The sequence below is a fragment of the Neolamprologus multifasciatus genome, chromosome 17, assembly GCF_963576455.1.
Source record: "Neolamprologus multifasciatus chromosome 17, fNeoMul1.2, whole genome shotgun sequence".
Taxonomy (NCBI): Eukaryota; Metazoa; Chordata; class Actinopteri; order Cichliformes; family Cichlidae; genus Neolamprologus; species Neolamprologus multifasciatus.
This window is the reverse complement of record NC_140455.1, coordinates 37,363,791-37,383,893: the sequence shown is the minus strand read 5'-3', so window position 1 is coordinate 37,383,893 and position 20,103 is coordinate 37,363,791. Positions and strand designations below refer to the sequence as shown.

The 20,103-nt window shown below is 43.3% G+C and overlaps 1 protein-coding gene across 2 annotated transcripts in view; it reads right to left on the bottom strand.

The window, feature by feature from the left end:
* The window catches only part of hmcn1 (hemicentin 1), a 116,832-nt gene that overhangs the window by 3,486 nt on the left and 93,243 nt on the right, over positions 1-20,103 (bottom strand). Inside the window, exons 75-106 of one of the 2 annotated variants that reach the window (XM_085138535.1) lie at positions 19,477-19,633; positions 19,236-19,357; positions 18,930-19,094; positions 16,104-16,211; positions 15,854-15,991; positions 15,644-15,778; positions 15,248-15,517; positions 13,754-13,944; positions 13,440-13,653; positions 13,213-13,347; positions 12,942-13,132; positions 12,781-12,862; positions 12,420-12,689; positions 12,130-12,300; positions 11,867-12,037; positions 11,243-11,413; positions 8,325-8,495; positions 8,055-8,225; positions 7,761-7,931; positions 7,539-7,685; positions 6,895-7,032; positions 6,684-6,805; positions 4,960-5,197; positions 4,799-4,861; positions 4,559-4,678; positions 4,348-4,482; positions 4,148-4,261; positions 3,921-4,046; positions 2,085-2,213; positions 712-1,080; positions 451-570; positions 201-327 (exon numbers count right to left, since the gene is read on the bottom strand). In XM_085138535.1, the coding sequence (XP_084994661.1) occupies positions 201-327; positions 451-570; positions 712-1,080; positions 2,085-2,213; positions 3,921-4,046; positions 4,148-4,261; positions 4,348-4,482; positions 4,559-4,678; positions 4,799-4,861; positions 4,960-5,197; positions 6,684-6,805; positions 6,895-7,032; positions 7,539-7,685; positions 7,761-7,931; positions 8,055-8,225; positions 8,325-8,495; positions 11,243-11,413; positions 11,867-12,037; positions 12,130-12,300; positions 12,420-12,689; positions 12,781-12,862; positions 12,942-13,132; positions 13,213-13,347; positions 13,440-13,653; positions 13,754-13,944; positions 15,248-15,517; positions 15,644-15,778; positions 15,854-15,991; positions 16,104-16,211; positions 18,930-19,094; positions 19,236-19,357; positions 19,477-19,633 (5,152 nt within the window). The remainder of the gene's footprint in view (positions 1-200; positions 328-450; positions 571-711; positions 1,081-2,084; positions 2,214-3,920; positions 4,047-4,147; positions 4,262-4,347; positions 4,483-4,558; positions 4,679-4,798; positions 4,862-4,959; positions 5,198-6,683; positions 6,806-6,894; positions 7,033-7,538; positions 7,686-7,760; positions 7,932-8,054; positions 8,226-8,324; positions 8,496-11,242; positions 11,414-11,866; positions 12,038-12,129; positions 12,301-12,419; positions 12,690-12,780; positions 12,863-12,941; positions 13,133-13,212; positions 13,348-13,439; positions 13,654-13,753; positions 13,945-15,247; positions 15,518-15,643; positions 15,779-15,853; positions 15,992-16,103; positions 16,212-18,929; positions 19,095-19,235; positions 19,358-19,476; positions 19,634-20,103) is intronic. The other variant, XM_085138536.1, reaches the window with a different exon arrangement.

Below are 20,103 nucleotides of genomic sequence, written 5' to 3'. Positions count from 1 at the left end.
ATATGGTGCTGGTGGGCCCAGGAGGCAGAAAACAAAGGTTTGGTGTGAAGGCGATGTGAGAAACCCGAAGAAGAAGATTTTACACAGAAATCTGCTACAATTTGAAGAGAAAACAACCCACCACCTGTACTTATATCTGTAGGACTTAGATCTGTAGGAAGTTCAGAATGATCACGTTTTATGTTTGTGTGCAGGTTTACCCTGTGACTGGGTCCCTCTGGTAGTTTGGGGGACAGGGGGTGTCAATACACTGGTAACTTCCTCTCGTGTTGAAGCACATTCGATTCACTCCACACTGGATGTTCTGTTCCAGGCACTCGTCTGTGTCTGCGGCAGATACAGCAAACAGCTACAGTAAGCACAGGTCACACCTTGCTTGAGGGTAAACTGCATGTGACAGTGAACAGGTGGGTTGCCGGGTAGATAAAGCGTCCAGACCGAAGTTCTCACCTTGACAAGTCTTGCCATTGGTCATGAGGCGGTAACCAGCAGGACAGAGACACCTGTAGCTCCCCGGTGTGTTCGTGCACTCGTGCTGACAGGTGTCCCTCACTTCACACTCGTTGATGTCTTTTCGATGTCACGCACGCACAAAAACAGCCACAGAAAGATACACAGACGTTTTCAAGACCTCACAGCAAATTCTCAGCAGTAATGAAATGCTGAACTTTCCTCTCCCTCGTCTCAACCCTGCCTCTTCTCCATAGTTACCTAAGCAGCGGTGACCCCTGGGCTCAAACCCCTGCTGACAAGCGAGGACGCCCTGATGTGAGGAAAGCGCATGCGTCTCCCTGCGGCTCCGACTCCTGTAGCGCCCCCACGCGGGGGCGGCGTAGGAGTGGTAGCTCTGGGAGGCCAAGTTGTGGTAGAGCGTCTGGCTGGAGCCGCCGCCGGGGGCGGACTGAGACGTGCGGTAAGTGTACGAGTAACTTTCGTAGCTGGGCAGCCGCTCAAGCCCAGCGCAGGACTTGCCGTCCCCCAGCAGGTGGCGCCCCGGAGGGCAGGCGCACTTGAAGCTGCCGGGAGTGTTGACGCACTGGTGGGCGCAAGGCTGCGGAAGCCGCTCACATTCATTTACATCTGACCTCGGCACAGAGAAAGACCAGCACCGAGAAAAGGTGGATGAAAGAAGGTTGGAAATGATGCAGACGTAAAGAAAAAAGAACAGTGATGAGAGGAGCACAGGAGGAGGTGCAGGCCATGAAAACAGAGAAGGATGAGGGGAGAAAAGGGGAAATGCAAGTTACCCCGCTGTATAACAATACATCTTCATGTCAGGGACACAGAAATGTATTGAAATTAATTCATAAAGGTTTAATTTGAATGAGAATCTCATAAATAACAAAATCATGATTTTCACATTTTATCTGAAGAAGTACATCAGATATGAATTATGTTAAAAAAACGTTCCCAGTTCATTCAGACTATCTGAATAAAGCAGACATCAGAGTGTTAATGTCCCAGCAGCATCAGGGTACATACGCCATCACAAAGCGACGCCAGGAAACAGCCAGACCCAAACATAAAGGTGCTGGAAACACTTTGATAGATCCGAACGGGAGGAAATGAAAAGAAGGAAGTGACAGACGGAGCTGTGACGGTGCTGGTCTTTTTACAGTCGGTGTTTTATGTATTCCTTTCCCTCCTTCCTGTTTCCCTAACAGCTGTCTAACGCCGTAGCATCATCTCGAGCTGGCAAAGCCTCTGCTATCATGCAGCATTGTTTCTTGACAAAAAGCAAGATTTGTTTTTGTTTGCGTTTAATAGAAAGAGTTAATCAGCTGTTCTCACTGAAGCATTTGGTCATGTCAGCAAGCAGTGGCGCGATATGATGACAGCAGCTTTTTAGGCTTTCTGCAGAGTGAGTGAGTCAGCATCAGAAAGAAGAAAGTGCATTTCATGAAGCAAGCAAGCTGATAGAAACATCAGAAAGAGCACTGCGTTTTTATTTTACTGCTCAGGATGTTTCATGCTTGGCTAAGTAGCCCAAAGTAATCAGAATGACACAGCAGCAATGACAACATCGCCTGCAGGGGGTTTGATGTCATACCGCACTGGATTCAATTCAAGGCGGAGACACGTACCGACGCAGGGCCGTCCTACTCCCTGGGATCTGTAACCGCGGGGACAGGTGCAGTGGTAGCTGCCTCTGGTGTTCTCACAGATCTGGTTGTATCTGCACTGATGGGTACCGTCTCTGCACTCGTCAACGTCTGCAACAGGCCACAAGAGACTAACATGCATCATCTTATTAATCACAATATGCTAATCAAATAAATGCAAGAAACACTTTTTATTCAAATATCTTTTATCTATAACTCAATACAGGAGATGAGTATACCTTCAACTTTCTCAATTAAAGAGGAGTGGGAAAAGGCAGGAGGTCTTACGCAACATAAACACGCCTTTTATTAATTCCCGTCACTGTTTAATTCAGTACAAAATTATACACAGGTTACACTACTCAAGGGAAAGACTTCACAAAATGTACCCAGACTGCTCCCCCCTCTGTGAAAAATGTATGATACATTCTGGAAATCTGTTACATTGTTTTGCACTTTGTCCGAGGCTTTAGGGTTTTTGACATTTTTACCTACTTGTCTAATATTTTTAAGAGTAAGATTGAGCCAAATCCGATAATAATTATCTTTGGGATCTCCAAAGAAACACAAAATTTACAACACTCTCAAAAAAGGTTTATGTCATATGCATTGATTATTGCAAAGAAACTGATCTGTCTGTGAAGGTTCTCAGTCATCCAGGTCATCATAGTCAAAGGAGCTTGGAAAGAAAAGCGTCTGGACTTCTTTGAGTTACTTGAAGACGTTTCACCTTCATCCGAGAAGCTTCTTCAGTTCTAAGGTCAAATGGTGGAGAGTCCCAGATTTAAACCTAGTGGGAGTTTCCCCCCACAGAGGGACAAAAGGACCCCCTGATGATCCTCTAATCGCCTGAGCCAAGGTGTGGAAGAAACTGATCCTGCAGCTTTGGAAAGGCAAAGAGACTCCTCTACTAAAGACGTGGCTTACAGAACTTACAAATACTCTTCATTTTGAAAAAATAAGATATACCATGAATGATAATGTAAAAGACTTTGAATTAATCTGGCATCCTTTACTTACATACCTTGGGAAAATATAAACTTTCTTTTTTTCTGGCAGTCGGGGGATTGGGGCCCATAGTGGGTGTTTTTTTTCTTTCTTTCTTTTGATGTTGTTTATTTGTCTGTTTTGTAAGCTTAGAGAAAAAAAGGGACATAAGTTCTATCAATTTGTAACAACCACGATACTTGCTCCTAATAAAACATATTTGAAACAAGAAACACTTTTTAATTAGAGGCTGGCATCTAGTCGGTTAAACTTCTGGGCTATTGATGTGGTCAGTTACACAGCAGAGGGGGTTAATCAGCAGCTTTGGTCTTAATGAAATTAACAAGAGCTGCAAACAGGAACGTTTCACAGATGGAGGCCTCTGACTTTCCCCCTCCTTATATTTCCTGACTGTTTTTCACTAGTTTTGCGTTTGGCTAGGGTCAGTGTCACTGCTGTTAGCGTGACGTGATACCTGGACCCTGCAGAGGCTGCATTGGTTGTCCGGCTCCTCCAGGACGACACAGAAGATGCCAGAAGATTTACAGAGTCTCCCAGCTCAGTTTCAAGAGCATGGAGGAGAATCCAGGAGACACACAGTTACTCTGGGAGAGCTGGACAGGGCCGCAGAAGATCCTTAACCCATCAGCAGGACAGGAAACTGCTACTTTGTGTGGAATTTTTTCATTTCCAGGGTTGAATTCAGCCCTCTACGTTGATCCTTTCACTCCTAACACATTACCCAGGCTGTATCAGTACAGATATGCTGCGTGATTATTTTCCCCCACTGAGAATAGATGTGTTTCTACTCTACAGTACTTCAGTACTCACCCACACATGTTCCATTGCCACCCTTGGTCATACCACTGGGGCAGAGGTCAATACAGATGTAACCACCGCGAGTGTTTTTACACTGCTGATCGGAGCGGCAAACCCTCTGCCTGCACTCGTTGATATCTGCGGTGAACAGAGGAAAAATGGACGTTTGTGGCTCCAGATTTAGTGATAAATTGTCTTATTTTACGTAGAACATTAATGGAGAGCAGCGCCTCTCTCACCTATGCAGCGCCTGTTCCTCAGATGAAATCCTGGCTCACAGGCGCAGCGGTAACTGCCGATGGTATTCAAACACCGTTGATTACACGGATTTGACTCCAGGCACTCGTTCACGTCTGAACAACACAAACATGTCCCGCTATTTTTAGAAAGTCGAATCGATTAAAAAGGAAAGGAATGCCCTTTACGTGTACAGTCGAACCTGTACAGCTGTAGCCGTCAGCTGTTCTCCTGAAGCCACGCCCGCAGCGCATGACGCATCTGTAAGAGCCGATGGTATTCTCGCAGTCTTCTGCGTCGTGGCACACGTTCCCACCTAGAGAACACTCGTCGACGTCTAGGAGAGAGGAGAGAAGAGGCTTAGCTGTGATTCGCTGCTGCGTTGGGTCAGTAGGCGGCTGAGAGTTTCGTACCCTGACACGTCCTCCCGTCGGCTGAGATGGCGAGGCCTCGGGGACAGGAGCAGTAGTAGGTGCCCATCGTGTTGTGGCAGGCGTGCGAACACGGATTCCCGACCTCACATTCATTCTCATCTGCAGCACAAACAAGAATACAAACAATCAGATGTTATAATTATGAATCCATGAATATATAATTTTTTAGGTGCAGTTTTTCTTTGGGGGTAAGTATACGTGTGTTGGGATTAGCATTACCTGCACAGTAAGGCCCGGCAGCCACCAAAGTGAAGCCACGAGGACACTGGTTACTGCGATCACCTGGAGTCACGTTAACAAACTTTAAATTTTTCTTATGTTTGGTGAAAATGCAACAAAGTAACAAAGGCAATAGAAGTTGAAACATCTTTTGCGTTCACCTTTGGAGATACTAGCTTGTATGCTGTACTCCAACACCTCCTCCAGTGGGTGGTAGTGTGCACTGATGGCTGCGGCCCTCAGCGTTTCCACCAGGTAGGGCATCTTCCCCTTGGATGGGTCATAGGAGACAGTGTGGTTCCAGGTGTAGGGCACACTTTCCTTGTCGATGCTGAACATGCGAGTGGACAGAGCGTAGAGCTGACCCGGTCCCGTCTGGATGTAGTCCTCTGTGTAGTCCTGGGAAAAAAAACACAACAGAACATTGTGTATTTTTATTATTCAGTTTGGCGTCTGTCAGCTGGACCTTAATTTTAGTTTGTTTCCTTGCAATGTGTGACATTAGACTTTAAATTGTTTTTATTGGGTTAAACTGAGTTATTGTGCGTATCTAAGAATCTATGAGGTATACAAGACGGGGGGACTTGATTTGCTGGTGGAAAGCTTAAAGATGACATATGGCTAAAAATAAAAAGAGAGAGAAACAAATAATGATAAATTGATGTTTTCTAAAATAGAGGCGTTCACTGTATTAGATTTCCAGTCTTTTCTATGGTTTAAATTTCCAGAAATGTAATAAAACCGTTTTGTAAATATACATAAAATAATGTGTTTTGGTTGTAAACAGGCTGATAAGCATATGCATATTTCTTGCAGTCCTTATATTAGTTTATTAGCTGTAGGGCTGCCACAAACGATTATTTTGATAGTCGACTAGTCACCGATTATTTTTGCGATTAGTCGACTAATCAAATCCATTGGACGTAAAACCTACAGCTTATTGCACCAGCAGCATCTGCTCTTATATAACTATCATTAGCTTACAGCTTGAAGTGTTTAAGGTCTGTGCTAACTAACAATAAAGACAAGATGATAGTTTATTAAATTTTAATGAAATTTGCAGATTGTTTCGGTGAAGTTTAATAAACTCCTTGCTATCTAAAATATAACAGGACACCGGAGTAAATTCTCCAGCATCTCACACTTCTGATAATCAGCTGTCTGCCTGACGTTTATTCAGCTGTGTAAAAACTATAACTTTAATCTCAGCCAAACCGATTTACTCAGGAACAAATAAAATACTAAAAAAAAAGCCAAACAATAACATGTTTAAGTTATCTAAGTGACTTATATATCATGTTTAACCTGAGTAGCGAAAGACAGCGGTGGGTTTGAAAACGATTTGCCGGAGTCCGGTGTTCTCACGGCTCTAGTTAGCCTAGCCCCCGGCTAGCTATCGAGCTAGTGGGTAACAGACGTCTCCGAAAACGTCGGAGCGCTTTTGAAAATATGTGGTGTCTTGATAAACTGAGCAGATATTTGAGGTTTACACAGCTACATTCTCGCCTGAAAATATAACAAACGTTTATTTTGTGACCCAGAAAGAATAATAAGAGTAATATTAAAACTAACTAGCTGCCGCCATTGTTGGAAACTGCTCTGGGCTGCGCTATGAATTCTGGGACACAGCTTCTTCTTCTTCGGGGTTTAACGGCAGCTGGCATCCTTGTACATGCAGTGCTGCCATCTTCTGTTTCAGTCCGTTATTACACTCTTAAATCCTACTACTTATTCCTGCGTCTTTTGGGATCTTACAAAGCTTCAAACGACACGTCGACTATTAAATCAGTCGTCAACGATTTTGATAGTCGACGTAATCGTGACTAGTCGACTAATCGTGGCAGCCCTAATTAGCTGGCTTCATTCCCATTGCCTATTTGTGTACCTTGATGCTGATGAGAGCATGTGAAGGCAGCTGCAGGATGTGTCCGTTCACAACGATGTCCAAAAGCAAAGCGCCGTCAGAGTCCAGACCCCTGACAATGTGGGTCATCCTCAGGATCTCGCCTGCCAACACGCAGTCGCGTCACATATCTTTACATATAAACAGCTGTTTAAAGATTTCATGCCTCCGTGTTGAACCCGTGAAATCCTACCTGTGGCAAACTCCACCTGTGTCTCTCGCCTGAAGATACCTCCTGTTAGCGTGTAGCCGTTGACCGCCTCTCCTACTTCATGCGCAGTGGTCCAGTAGACGGGGTTCAGGATGGAGATGAGCTTCCTCATTGCAGGACCTTGAATCAATTTAAAGGCAAGGCAAGTTTATTTGTATAGCACAATTCAACAACAAGGTGATTCAAAGTGCTTTATAGATACATTAGAAACAAAAACAATGATTTAAAATTGATTAAAACAAGCAAACAAACAAACAAACAAAACAGTATATAAAATCAAAACAGATAAAATCAGTAGTTAAAATGTAAGTTTTGAAATTTAAGCTTAAAAGTGTGGATTTGGTGCTTTATTCAAATGCAGCTGACAATAAGTGAGTCTTCAACCTGGATTTATTGTTTCAGCTGATCTGAGGCTTTCTGGGAGTTTGTTCCAGATATAAGGAGCATAAAAGCTGAATGCAGCTTCTCCGTGTCTGGTTCTGACTCTGGGAACTGATAAAAGGTCTTAGATTTATTAGGAATTCAAGAAAACAGCTGAATTTTAGATGGAGGCAGGAATTAGAGTGCATCATACAACACCTAAAAGCAGAAAAGTGAAACAACCAACGAGCTAATGGAAAACTGACCTAACGTCCTTGGTACATTAGAGATTGTGGCTTTGATGATTCTGCTGCCAAACTTGCTGTCGGCGATGGTGGCATTGAGGATGGAGACGCCGAACTCGATATCGTTAATGTTCCCTATGATGCTTCCTCGGGCCTTCAGGGGCCCACCTGATCAAAAGAAACGTGTCTTTGAATGTAAATACAGCAAATGAACACAGAAGCTTTTCTTAAGAGATACGTTACCTGGGCAGGCCTGAGTGTTGCACCTGGACAGCTGAGTAGAGTCTCCTGGACACGGCCGACCACCGTCACTTGGAGACGGACCGTCACAGAGCCGAACACGTGTCCTCTGTCCTCCTCCGCAGGAAGAAGAACATTCTCCCCATGGCTGCCATGAGCCCCAGGTACCATCAACTGCAAAATACAAACAGTACAGGTGTACACATCAACACACAAATCACGGCAATGGAGCAGTCGTAGGGGTAATTTAGTCTTACGAGGGAACCACACGCCTGACCGTGCTGCAGGCTGACTCACCGGGGCACTTGACGGTGCTGCATCTTTGTATCTGTGTATCAGCGCCTGCACAAGCTCTCCCACCGTAGGCGGGTCTGGGGTTGTCACAGGTCCTGTAGCGCCTCATCTGACCTCCGTTACATGTCTTGCTGCAGCTGCCCCAGCTGCTCCACGGACCCCAGTTACCACTGACTAACACACAGTAGTGCAAAATGACCGATTCACAAAAGAAAAGACACAGATGTAGAAATGAGAGTATCTAAGCAGTCAGTAGCAGTTCAGGTATCTCACTGGGGCAGGGGTCGCTGTTGCAGAAGTCGACTTGCACGTCGTTGCCCTCACACTGTCTGCCGCCGTGCTGAGGGGCGGGGCTGGCACAGAGGCGTGTCCTCTGTCTAGTACCGCCCCCACAGGAAACACTGCAGGCTCCCCAGCTCACCCAGGACGACCACTTCCCATCCACTGGAGGACACAAAGTGTATAAAACTGAAATCTGCGCCTGCCGGCTGAGTGGTATGAGGCATTTGAGGTGGAGGTGCTTCCAGTTTTGCTAAGGTCATTGAACTGGACATTAGAGAATATGTCCACCCCCCCATCATGGTCTGAGGCAATCATAACAATTATACCTAAAGACGGTAAGAACAAAACGCTGTGCAGCTCATATAGGCCGATATCAGTCCTAAACCAAGATTATAAGCTTTACGCCTCAATTATATCTAATAGGCTAAACTCGTTCATTCCAGATTTGATTGATGAAGATCAAACTGGATTTGTTGGGGGCCGGCAAACCCAAGACAACATAAGACGCTCTCTCCACATAATCAATAATGTAAGAGAAAATAATCATAAAGCGGTACTAATTAGTCTGGATGCCGAAAAGGCCTTTGATTGCGTCAGCTGGACGTATTTGTTTTTGGTCCTAGAAAGATTTGGTTTTGCTGAAAACTCTATTAACAGTATTAAGACATTATATTCGATGCCTACCGCAAGAATCAAGATAAATGGACGAGTCACGGACCGTATAAAGTTGGAAAGATCTACTCGTCAAGGTTGTCCCTTGTCTCCGACTCTTTTCGCTCTTTACATTGAACCTTTAGCACAGGCAATAAGAGAAAATAATAGTATTCATGGGGTCGTAGTTAATTCAAGAGAACACAAAATAGCATTATATGCTGATGATGTCCTTTTGTACTTGTCAAATCCAGACCAATCCATCCGGACCCTTTTAGATTTGCTGGGAAGGTTTGGGATGTATTCTGGTTACAAACTCAACGTAGGAAAAACACAAATTTTAAGTTTTAACTATAGCCCGTCGAGTGAGGTTAAAATTTTTTTTTCTGTTGATTGGTCTCTGAAAGCAATTAGATATTTAGGAGTATGGCTGACTAAATCGTTAGATGACTTGTATAAAAAAAACTTTGAGCCCGTGAGCCAAAAGATTAAAGAGGACCTCACCCAATGGTCAACACTTGTTTTTGATTTTAGCGCGAGGATGGAGGTCATTAAAATGTCAGTCCTACCCAGACTACTGTATCTGTTTATGTCTCTACCTATCAAAATCCCCAAATCTCAGTTCCATGACTGGGACAAACAAATATCTCGATTTATTTGGAGGGGGCGGAAACCTAGAATTAAATATAGCACATTATTAATCCACAAAGAGAAAGGCGGCTTCTCCCTCCCAAGTCTCAGAGATTACTACCTTGCTGCTCAACTCAAAATAATTATACAATGGTGTGATGACACTTATGGGGCCCGATGGAAAGACATTGAGAATATGTGTGGGGTCATTCCAATACAAGCCTTGATAGGAGATCAGAAGCTGGCAACAGCCTACCAGAAAGAACTGAACCCTTTTGCATCTTTTACATTGCTTATCTGGTTTGAGTTAGTGAAAGAACTAAATCTAAGGAACCACATTCAAGTACTTAAGTGGGTGGCTTATGACTCTGAGTTTAAACCAAACCAATTGGATTTACAATTTAAGAACTGGTCACATAAAGGCATTAATGTATACTGTAAAATACTGGATAAGAATGGCCTGCAAAGTTTTCAAACATTACAAGAAAAATATGGGCTAGGAAAAAGTGATTTTTTCAGATACCTACAATTACGGCAGTATTTGTCCTCAAAAGTGACTAAAGAAATGAATACACAATCCAATGAAATAATTAATCTGATTTCACAAACATACTATAAGGGATGCAAGTCAGTTATCTCTAAACTCTACCAGGGCATATTGAAAAGTAGGGGAACTTCAACAGATTATATAAAGGGAAGATGGGAGAGAGAGTTGTCCTCAGTTATAACTTCTGAGCAATGGGACAACATGTGTGAGACCATTTCAACCTCATCCTCTGCATACTGGCGAGAATTTAGTTGGAAAAACCTGGTACGATTTTTCATAACACCAAAACAACAAACACGGGGAAATTCTTCATGCTGGAGGAGCTGTGGGGAAACTGTTGCAAACCATACCCACATATTCTGGTCGTGTCGAAAACTTTCTAAATTTTGGGAAGATGTTATATCAAAGATAGAACAGACTATAGGCTTTAAATCAAAACAACGGCCTGTCATAACATTTTATTTAGGAGACCAACCCGAAGAATTAACAAGCAATGACAAATATCTCCTGAAGATTCTTACTGCTGCTGCAAAAAAAGCAATTACTCGTAAGTGGCTCTGTACTGACCCCCCTGTTCTGGACGACTGGTTGAGCGTTGTTGAGGAGATTCATAAAATGGAAAAACTTACCTTTTTGTTAAGGCTGCAAGCTAATATTTATACCACAAGATGGGACAAGTGGTTGAAATATATCCGAAATTAGAATGTTGTTTTGTTTTTTTAATTTAATTTATTTTTTCTTTCTCCTGTTTGTGCCTACTCACATCTATATAAACTTCTGCATGCCTCTCCTAAGCTGCTCTTACATCTGTAGATGTGCTGTCAATTCATGAATATAAAGTCGTGTTCTCACTGCCAGAATTGCTTTGTGGGAAAAAGCTGTGCTTTCCAGTCGACTGCTTGTTTTGTTATTGTTGTTTTTGGTTGTTTGTTGTTTTCCTTTTCTGTTGTAAAAATATGTAAAACCTTTATTAAAAACTAAGTAATAAAAAAAAAAAAAAACCTGAAATCTGCTTGGTTTAACGAGTTCCTAAATCCAGGCCCGAACGGAGATTTTTCTCGAAGCATAATCGCGTCCTTACCGGGACAAGGCTTCTCCTTGCACATTTGTGTTTGGGTGTCTGAGCCCACACACTGTGACCCATCGAACGCTGGAGGAGGGTTGTTGCAGAGACGGATCCTGGACTGCACGCCCCTACCGCAGGTCTCGCTGCATGGGCTCCACGGTAGCCAAGAACCCCAGTTACCTCCCACTATAAGAGCATAAATCCATTATACATATATGTATATATACAGCAGAATAAAGCAACACAGTGCTGCTAGAAGAAAAAACCCCCAACAGATCTGCAGTTTAACAACAGGAAAAATTCATGGAAATCAGAAAAGAAAGTTTAATTAAATTTGGAAATGACATAAAAAAACATTCATATTTGTTTCATGAACATTATTAGATCTGTTTGTCCACACATGCGAACCTGCTACGTGACGTATAAGTAGAATTAGGCAACAAGTCAAGATGTGTACAAACGCTCAAAGAGCTGGAGTTTCATCAAAAACTAGAATATTAAGATATTTATATTGTAGAAAATACCCTCAAATTAAAGTTCTCTTTAATGCCAGTGGTTCTCTTGTTTTTAACTGTTACAAATAGTGTTTAACAATTTCCCTGCATGCGTGTGCCTGCGCATGCAAACGCATTTCCTCACCTGGACATGGCCTGACCCTGCACATGACCACGTCCGCTGCCTTCCCCTCACACGGCCTGCCTCCATGCTGAGGCGGAGGACTGCTGCAGGTCCGCACCCTGGTTCTGTTGCCCTCACCACACGTACGTGAACACTCCTCCCAGAGAGACCATTCTGACCAGTTACCATCCACTGTGGAGGGACGAGAGATTTGGTACCGCGTGTGACATTTGCACACGGTCTCCTTTGTAAACACTTGGTTCTAGGCCCTGTTTCAGTCTCACCTGGGCAGGGTTTCCCTTGACAGCTGCGTGTCTCTGCGTCTGATCCTGCACAGTGGCGCCCTCCGTTGGCAGGTAAAGGTTTGTTACACTTCCTGAGCCTCTTCTGGTTACCGACACCACATGACACACTGCAAGGACCCCACTCTGCCCACTCCGAGAAGCCGCCATGGACTGACAAGAACATTAATTAACTTTGGGCTTCAGGTCCCTTTAGACACCAAAATATTGAAAGCATGCATATGAACCGATTTTCTGATTGCAGATGTAAGAATAAACTAAAAACTGCTCACCCCGTATGGTAAGAGTGACCTTGACCAGCACTGATCCAAGCAGGTTTCTTGCCACGCATTCGTACTCAGCCGTGTCCTCCTTTTGTGCACTGATGATCCTGAGCGAGCCATTAGATAAGGCAGAGAAGCGGTTGTTGCCCAGAAGGGGGCGCCCCTGACGAGACCACTCGATCATGGGCGTAGGCTCGCCCTCCGCCTGACAGTTGAGCACAGCCGTGGTTCCAGCATCCGCCACTGTCTCCACGGGTTCTACAATGATCGCGGGCGCACCTGGAAGAGCAGCGTGCTTCTATCAGATCTATCACTGCTACAAAAACGCTATAATTAAAAGTGCTGCATCCTGACACGGTTAAACACTCACTGTGTAAGGTAAGCGTGACACTTCTCTCCACCACACCGGCGTCATTTGTCGCCACACACATGTAGTTTCCCGCATCTTCACTCTGCCACACACATTGTAAATGAAATCTCCGTGACCTTTGTATTACACAAACGAGCTCTTAGTCTCGTGTGTCTTCCTACCACTGTGCCGTAGATGGCCAGGGAGCCGTTGTCCAGTTGACGGATTCGGTTGCTGATCTGGATGTTTATTCCATTTTTGCTCCACTGGATGGTTGGCAGAGGGTCTCCTCGAACCTCACAGTTCAGGATTGCATTCCCGCCCAGGGGTTCAATGCGGTTGGAGTGAAGGTCCCCATCGATGATTGGAGGCTCTGAAGAACAGGCAGATCAGTGTAGAGCAGCTTAGAGAGATGCAACAGCGTCAAAATAGTTCATGCAAACATGCTTTTACCTTTGACGTAGACCAAGGCCAGCGACTTGATGGTTCCCACATCATTTTCTGCCACACAGGTGTAGGTGCCGGCATCGTCTTTGCTCACTCTCTCGATCACCAGCTCGCTGTGACCGTTCATCTGATCGTAGTGAACTAAAGCATCAATGGCAGACAAGGAATAAAATGAAATGACAAAGATGAAGAAATAACGAAAGGAAACCTCTCCGTTTATCAACGATTCATACCTGGGATGATGTTGTTATTAAAGGCCCAGGTGATTCTGGGTAGGGGGATGCCACTGACTCCACAGAACAGCGTGAGGCGCTCTCCTTTGTTCAGGGCCACATCCCCAAGAAGCTCAGTGAAGATGGGATGAGTATGAACCAACAGGGTGACGCTCCAACTGTCCTGCCCGACTGAATTAGTGGCAACACAGGTGTAACTTCCTGCATCTTCAGGCTGGTTCACCAAAAGGAGGGGGCAGGGTGGAGGGGAAACTTCAAACTCGTGTGTTAAATATGATCAAAACAAAATACAATTCGGTGTTTCTATTTTTTACCTGAGCACTGTCAATAACCAGCTCACCAGATGGCAGGATTGTATACTCCCCCGCGCTTTCGCTGACAGGACTACCGTCCTTTTCCCAGGACAGTTTTGGCTGAGGGACGCCCTCTGCCAAACACACAAGCTGGACCTGACTGTTTTCCACCACCACGACCTCCTGCTCTCCGCCACGAATGAACGGAGGAACTGCAAGAGATTAGGATAAAACAAGTCACCCTTTTTATCTTTATCTTTCCCGATTAAAAGTTTCAAACCAGTTTAACCCTTTAAGACCTACCATAGAACCAAGTCCGCCAGAGCTTATATTATATGTTTACATGCTGTGGAGCCATTTTTGGGAGCATTTCAAGTTGATATACATCAATACAACCATTATAGCCCAGATTTTAATAATATGTCTGCATTAAGTGCATAGTAATTACATAAATTGCAAAAAAGTGCAATAAACTACAAAAAAAATTGAAAATCGTTTTTGTTTTTTTAACATATATTTCTAGTTAGAGAAATTTAAGAGGCTTATCCCTCAAAACTGTAAATACAAAAAAGTTGCACAAACTAGTTTCCCACCACAGGAAATTTATTTTGAGTGTCTTCATAGTTTTATTTTTGAAATACACCAATTTTTATATACTGCAGGAAAAACGAAAATAAATATTATAATGCAAATTTGCAAAAAAGCAGCATATGCATCAAAATAAACTATTTCCAGCAGTGCAATATCAGTCCTAAGCATCCCAGAAACGACACAGAAAGTCATAAAGTCAAACATAACTTTTAAAAACACCAGTATAGGCTCATGAGGCTATATGGTAAAAAAAAAACTACATTTCCGCGAAAATGACGTCACTTCCGGTTTCGGGCAGGTCATGGAGGACATGCGATAGTTCGCGCTGACGTCTATTCCAATGTAGGAAGTGTTACAAACAGCTGATCAGATCGGCAAAGTGTGTTTCTGGAATATTATGTTTTTGTTGCTGCAAGTGCTTTTTATGCAGTTTTTGCAAAGCTATATGTGGAAGGAAACTGTGACCGAGGACAAGCTGATGGCATAAGATGTAAGTACAACTCCTCCGGTTTCATATGCAAAAAAAATTATTGCGCTAGCTCACGTGGTTGCAGAGCTACAGGGATTTAAAAATAGTTACACAAAACAGAGCGTGCTGCTCCGACCGGCTTTAAAGGGTTAAGCATCGTTTTCAGTAAATTGCATGCTCAAAAAATGTTTTATCTCACTCCCATTTCTTCTTGCTGCATGTTGAAGCTCCACTTGGAACCTTGTTAAAATCCAACCATGCAAAATAGGATTTTAAACTTTTGATTGGGACTGGATGTCTAGATGTGAGTATAAAATCTGAATGATGCTGTGTTGAAGAAGCAGAACTACTGGAACCATCCATGCATCACCCATCCATCTTTATAGAAAACTCCACAAATGTAGTGTGATGTGTCAAATCACGTCATTTCATTGACTGTATTGACGGGAACCTACTCTGCACAGTAAGGCTCATTTCCCAGCTGACAGTGCCTGCTGCATTGGCAGCAGTGCAAGTGTATCTCCCGGCATCGCTCGGCTGAATGAAGGCGATCTGCAGAGATCCTGAACTGAGGACCCTCAGCCGTACGGTTTCACTCAGCACGCGCCCGTCTTTGTGCCACGTGACCGAGGGGGGAGGGGAGCCGTCAGCTTGGCACCGCAGCGTCACGGAGGAGTCCACAGGTGCCAAATATTCCCGAGTGTCTGAGCTGATCACTGGAGGGACTTCAGGAGCAAGGAGAAATATGTGGGTTAGTACATTAGTATATTTGTTGACATCGTGGGAAACCTGAATTTCAGTGACTTTGGGTGCAATTTGTGAGGTTGAAATTTCAAAATAAAAGTACCTACCTTGCACTCTGAGTCTGGTCTTGCCGAGCGCAGTGCCAGCAGGGTTTTGAGCCACACATATGTACATCCCAGAGTCTGACAGTGATGCCTTGGAGATCTGCAGACTTCCATTCGGGAGTATAGTGGACCTACCACCTAGCACGAAGCCAGAGCCAAAATTTCACGACTGATTGCTCACACCAACTGACAAAAACCGACAAAATTATTTACCTGTAGTGGGTATGTTGATGCCCTCCTTCTGCCAGGTAATGGTAGGTCTGGGTGAGCCTGTGGCCCTGCAGGGCAGACTTACGGGGTTATTCAGGATCACATCCAGTGCTGATGGATGGGACTCAATCAGTGGAAGCTCTGAGAAGAAGGTTTGGAAAATAGTGATGATCAAGAATAAAAGAATAAACCTCCAAATAAAACAAAAAACAAGCCTCTCAATCAGAATCAAGAGCTCTAAAATAAAAGTTACCCTGGACTGTGAGCTGCACGTGGCGGTGGGTGGAGCCTGCAGCATTCTGAGCTGTACATGAGTAGCGTCCAGCATGAGCTAGCTCGGCTGAGGTGATCTCTATCGGACCTGAATGATCGACACAAACAGCAGATAAAATATTTAAAGACAGGCATCAAAATCCTCGTCGACATCTGATCTACAGCTAAAATACACACAAAGTAACCTGACATGTGCCCTTTAGGAGACTCTTGTCTTAATTTTTGTGTTATTTATAGTCAAATTTAAGGCCTTAAAAAGGGAATTTTACGTTTTAATCAAACTTCGGTTTGGTGATCTAAGGAGCTCGGGGGAAAAGCGTCTGGACTTCAGCTTCTGACCTTTTCTGTGCATCTTTGCTGACTTGAGGAAATAATCACGTTTTTTTTCATATTTTTATTGAGAGACAAGTGTACATTAGTTTACAATGACAATACAATCTGTTCCCCTCACATATTTTTTAGTTTTTCTTACATGAACAGATACGATAATACACACACACACACACAGGCACACCCACACACACGCTTAAATAAAATTAAAAAAACAAAACAAAACCTAAGAAGAAACCCAAAACAAACACAAACAACAAACCCCAAAACACACACAAAAAAAACCCAAAAAAAACCAAAAAGACAAAAAAACAACAACAAAAAAAAAAAAAAGGGAGGGGGGGGGGAGATATGATATTAATCAGCTGGTAGAGCGTTTAATGACTTGCAATAGTTTACAAAGGGGCCCCAGATACGATAAAATTCTCTGTATTTGCCCTTCGCCACAAGGCCTATCTTTTGCAATTTAAGAAATGACATCACATCTCTAAACCAAAAAGAAACTGAAGGTGGCTTTGAAGATTTCCAAAGGAGTAAGATGCAACGTCTAGGCAAAAGTGATGTAAAGGCTAATATTTTGAAGTGTGTAGGGTCGGTTAGACCAGTGTTGACTGGAAGCCCAAAAACAGCTAGAAAAGGGTCCAGGCAGATTTGGGTCCCAAGAGCCTTGGAAAGAATAACTGAATACTGACTCCAGAAGCCATGGAGTCTTGGGCACAGAAAGAACATATGACCTAGGTCACATGGGGTGGCATGACATCTCTCACACTGATCCATTACTTGTGGGTAAATCTCAGACAGACGAGACTTTGAATAGTAAACCCTGTACAACACCTTGAACTGGATCAGTTGTAACCTGGCACAGGACGTACTATAACGGACATTGGATACTGCTTTCTCCCATTGCTGATCCGAAAATATTATGCCTAACTCCCGCTCCCAAGCCCCCCTAATTTTAGCAACTGAATGGACATTTAAATCAATAATCACATGTTTTAAGAGCTTTCTTTACATGCGTGTGTTCCTTTTGTTTCCCTTCTGGCTTAGAGGGAACATGTTCTGCCCGGTGATGTAGGATCCTGATTACTCCAAGTCTGTGTTCCAGAGGGTGATGGGAGTCAAAGAGGAGGTACTGGTCCATGTGTGGGCTTCTGGTAAACTTCACTGTTGAGGTTGCCGTTCCCTTCAAAGCCCACGGCACAGTCCAGGAATGGCAAACTGCCATCTTTGTGTCTTCACTGGTGAACTTTATGTTTTTATCCACTGAGCTGATGTGAGCAGTGAAGGACTCTACTTCCTGGATTTTCATTTTGACCCAGGTGTCATCAACATACCTGCGCGGGAGGCTTTTTTCCCCCACTTCCTCCATGTTAAGTTTGGCTACAATAGGTGACACCAGGGAGCCCACTGCACATCCATGTTTTTGTCTGTAAAAATCCTTGTTGTAATTAAAATATGTGGCGGTAAGGCAGAGTGCAAAATCTGAGTGAGTGGAGCTCACACAATGGGTTCACCCAAACATTGGCTGATTGTGACCCACACCCGTTTTTACACTATGACTCATGTGATTAGGCAAAGGATCAATAGGGGGTCCAGGACCCTCCTGGGGACACTCCCTTTGGTCTTAAAATCTGGGACTCCACCAATTGCTCTCAGAACTGAAGAAGGTGTCTTCAAGAAACTTAAAAACAGCTTTCTAAATTAACTTTGACATAAACCCGTCTGTGATCATCTGTTAAAGCAGCCGACTCTGGTTGTGAAACAATAATCACAATAACTGATGATTTAATTTATTTTTTACCCAAAAACAAAGAAAAAGTTCATTTTTATGAGGTTTTTATCAGACTTAAATTTGAAATAGAATAAAAAAAATGTTTAAAAATGTTTGAATTAAGTTTTAATTAAAAGTGGGCGAAAAATCCACTTCATATTAATTAAGTATCAATCAAACCAGATGGGGACATTTTTGACCCCTGAGGACCACAGGTGTGATTATGTGCTGCCATTTAAAATTTATAAATGGTTAAAAAAAATTCTCACTAAAGTTCAACATACAGGACTCTGTAGTTAGTCAGATAGTCAAAATTATCTGAACATTTAAATATTTTATTTTCTCAATTTGTTTTTGCTCAAAAACAGAGTGTACTTTATGTAAACAAGGTCTGGTGGCCCTAAAATGTATAATGTTGGGTAAATTTTGTGTTAATGTGTTGGTCTTAAGTAAAACTAAGGTGTAACACTGAATTGATTGACAATTTATACTTTATACTTTAAAAAACACTCAAATGAAGTGGGGACATGTTTGACCCCTGAGGACCACAGGTGTATGGAAATCGGGAGAACATTATGAGCGTTAAAGAAGCCCAGACGCTTTTCTTTCCGAGCTCCTTAGACTACGATGACCTGGATGACTGAGAACCTTCACCGACACTTTGGTTTGGTGAGTTTATCAGCAGTGGGTATATTTAAAACATACCTGTTGCCAGGATGCTATATCCCAGACCCTCTATGGGCAGCTTCATGCCAGCTTTGCTCCAGTGGATTGTGGGCTCCGGGATGCCAGACGCAGTGCACGGAATGACCACCGGGGACAGCCTGGTCACGACTAACTCTGTGAGTTCATCTGCTATTGACGGAGGAACTAGAGGAACAGATGCAATGTGAAAATCCACAATGTAGAATAAACTCGTCACAGATGAATGATCCATTACTTATTAGAAAGAAAATTAACTTAATTAACACAAAACAAAAGGAACCTGTAAATAACTGTTGTGTTACCCACCGTTCACAGTGAGGTCGATGGATCTGGTGTCTTCACCTGCCTCATTAGAGGCAACGCACTGGTACACAGCCGTGTCCTCCACTGTGGGCGCTATAACTACCAGTGAGCCCGATGACAGTAATCTGGAAACGATTAAGAGATGGCGTTAGTGTTTCTATACACTTAAAGTGAGCCAGCTTTGGTTTTTTCTGAGACAAATTTGAATATATTTCACTAGGAAAGAGAAGGAGAAAACTCCGACCTGTATATGTTCTGGTTCTGGTCTGTGTTTATAAGTCGGCCATTTTTCCTCCAGCTGACAGTGGGTTTGGGTATGCCTGTAGCCTCACAAGACAGAGTGGTCTGAACGTTGACTATAACTGTGACATTGGTGCGACCATCAGCGATGGAAGGAGGCACTAAAGACAGGAAGCAGTAGTAAAGTAACTGTCATTTGAATACATCTATGGTACATATTTGCCACCAGTGTTTGCCACTACAGATTACAGATTACATGCCCCAACATGTATTTTGTAATGTAATCCGTTAAGTTACTCAATGAGAGTAATGTATTCTGAATACTTTGGATTACTTAATCCAAAGTATTCAAAGTTGTATCATGCTTTTTACAACTACATGAATGTACTATTGCTGTGTGATTTATTACTGAAGGTTACTCTCCATACCAACACCAACTAGATGTTTAAATCTTAATATAAATGAGTAACAGTAGGTAGACATTAGGTAAGGCTGCACGTTTTGCAGAGATCTCGTGTAGAAAACTATTCCGCGAGTATATAAAACAGGTCAGCGGCTCCGAACCGTAGTCAACTTTGTATATATAGATAGATAGATATATAGATATAATAGGGGTGCAACGATACATAAA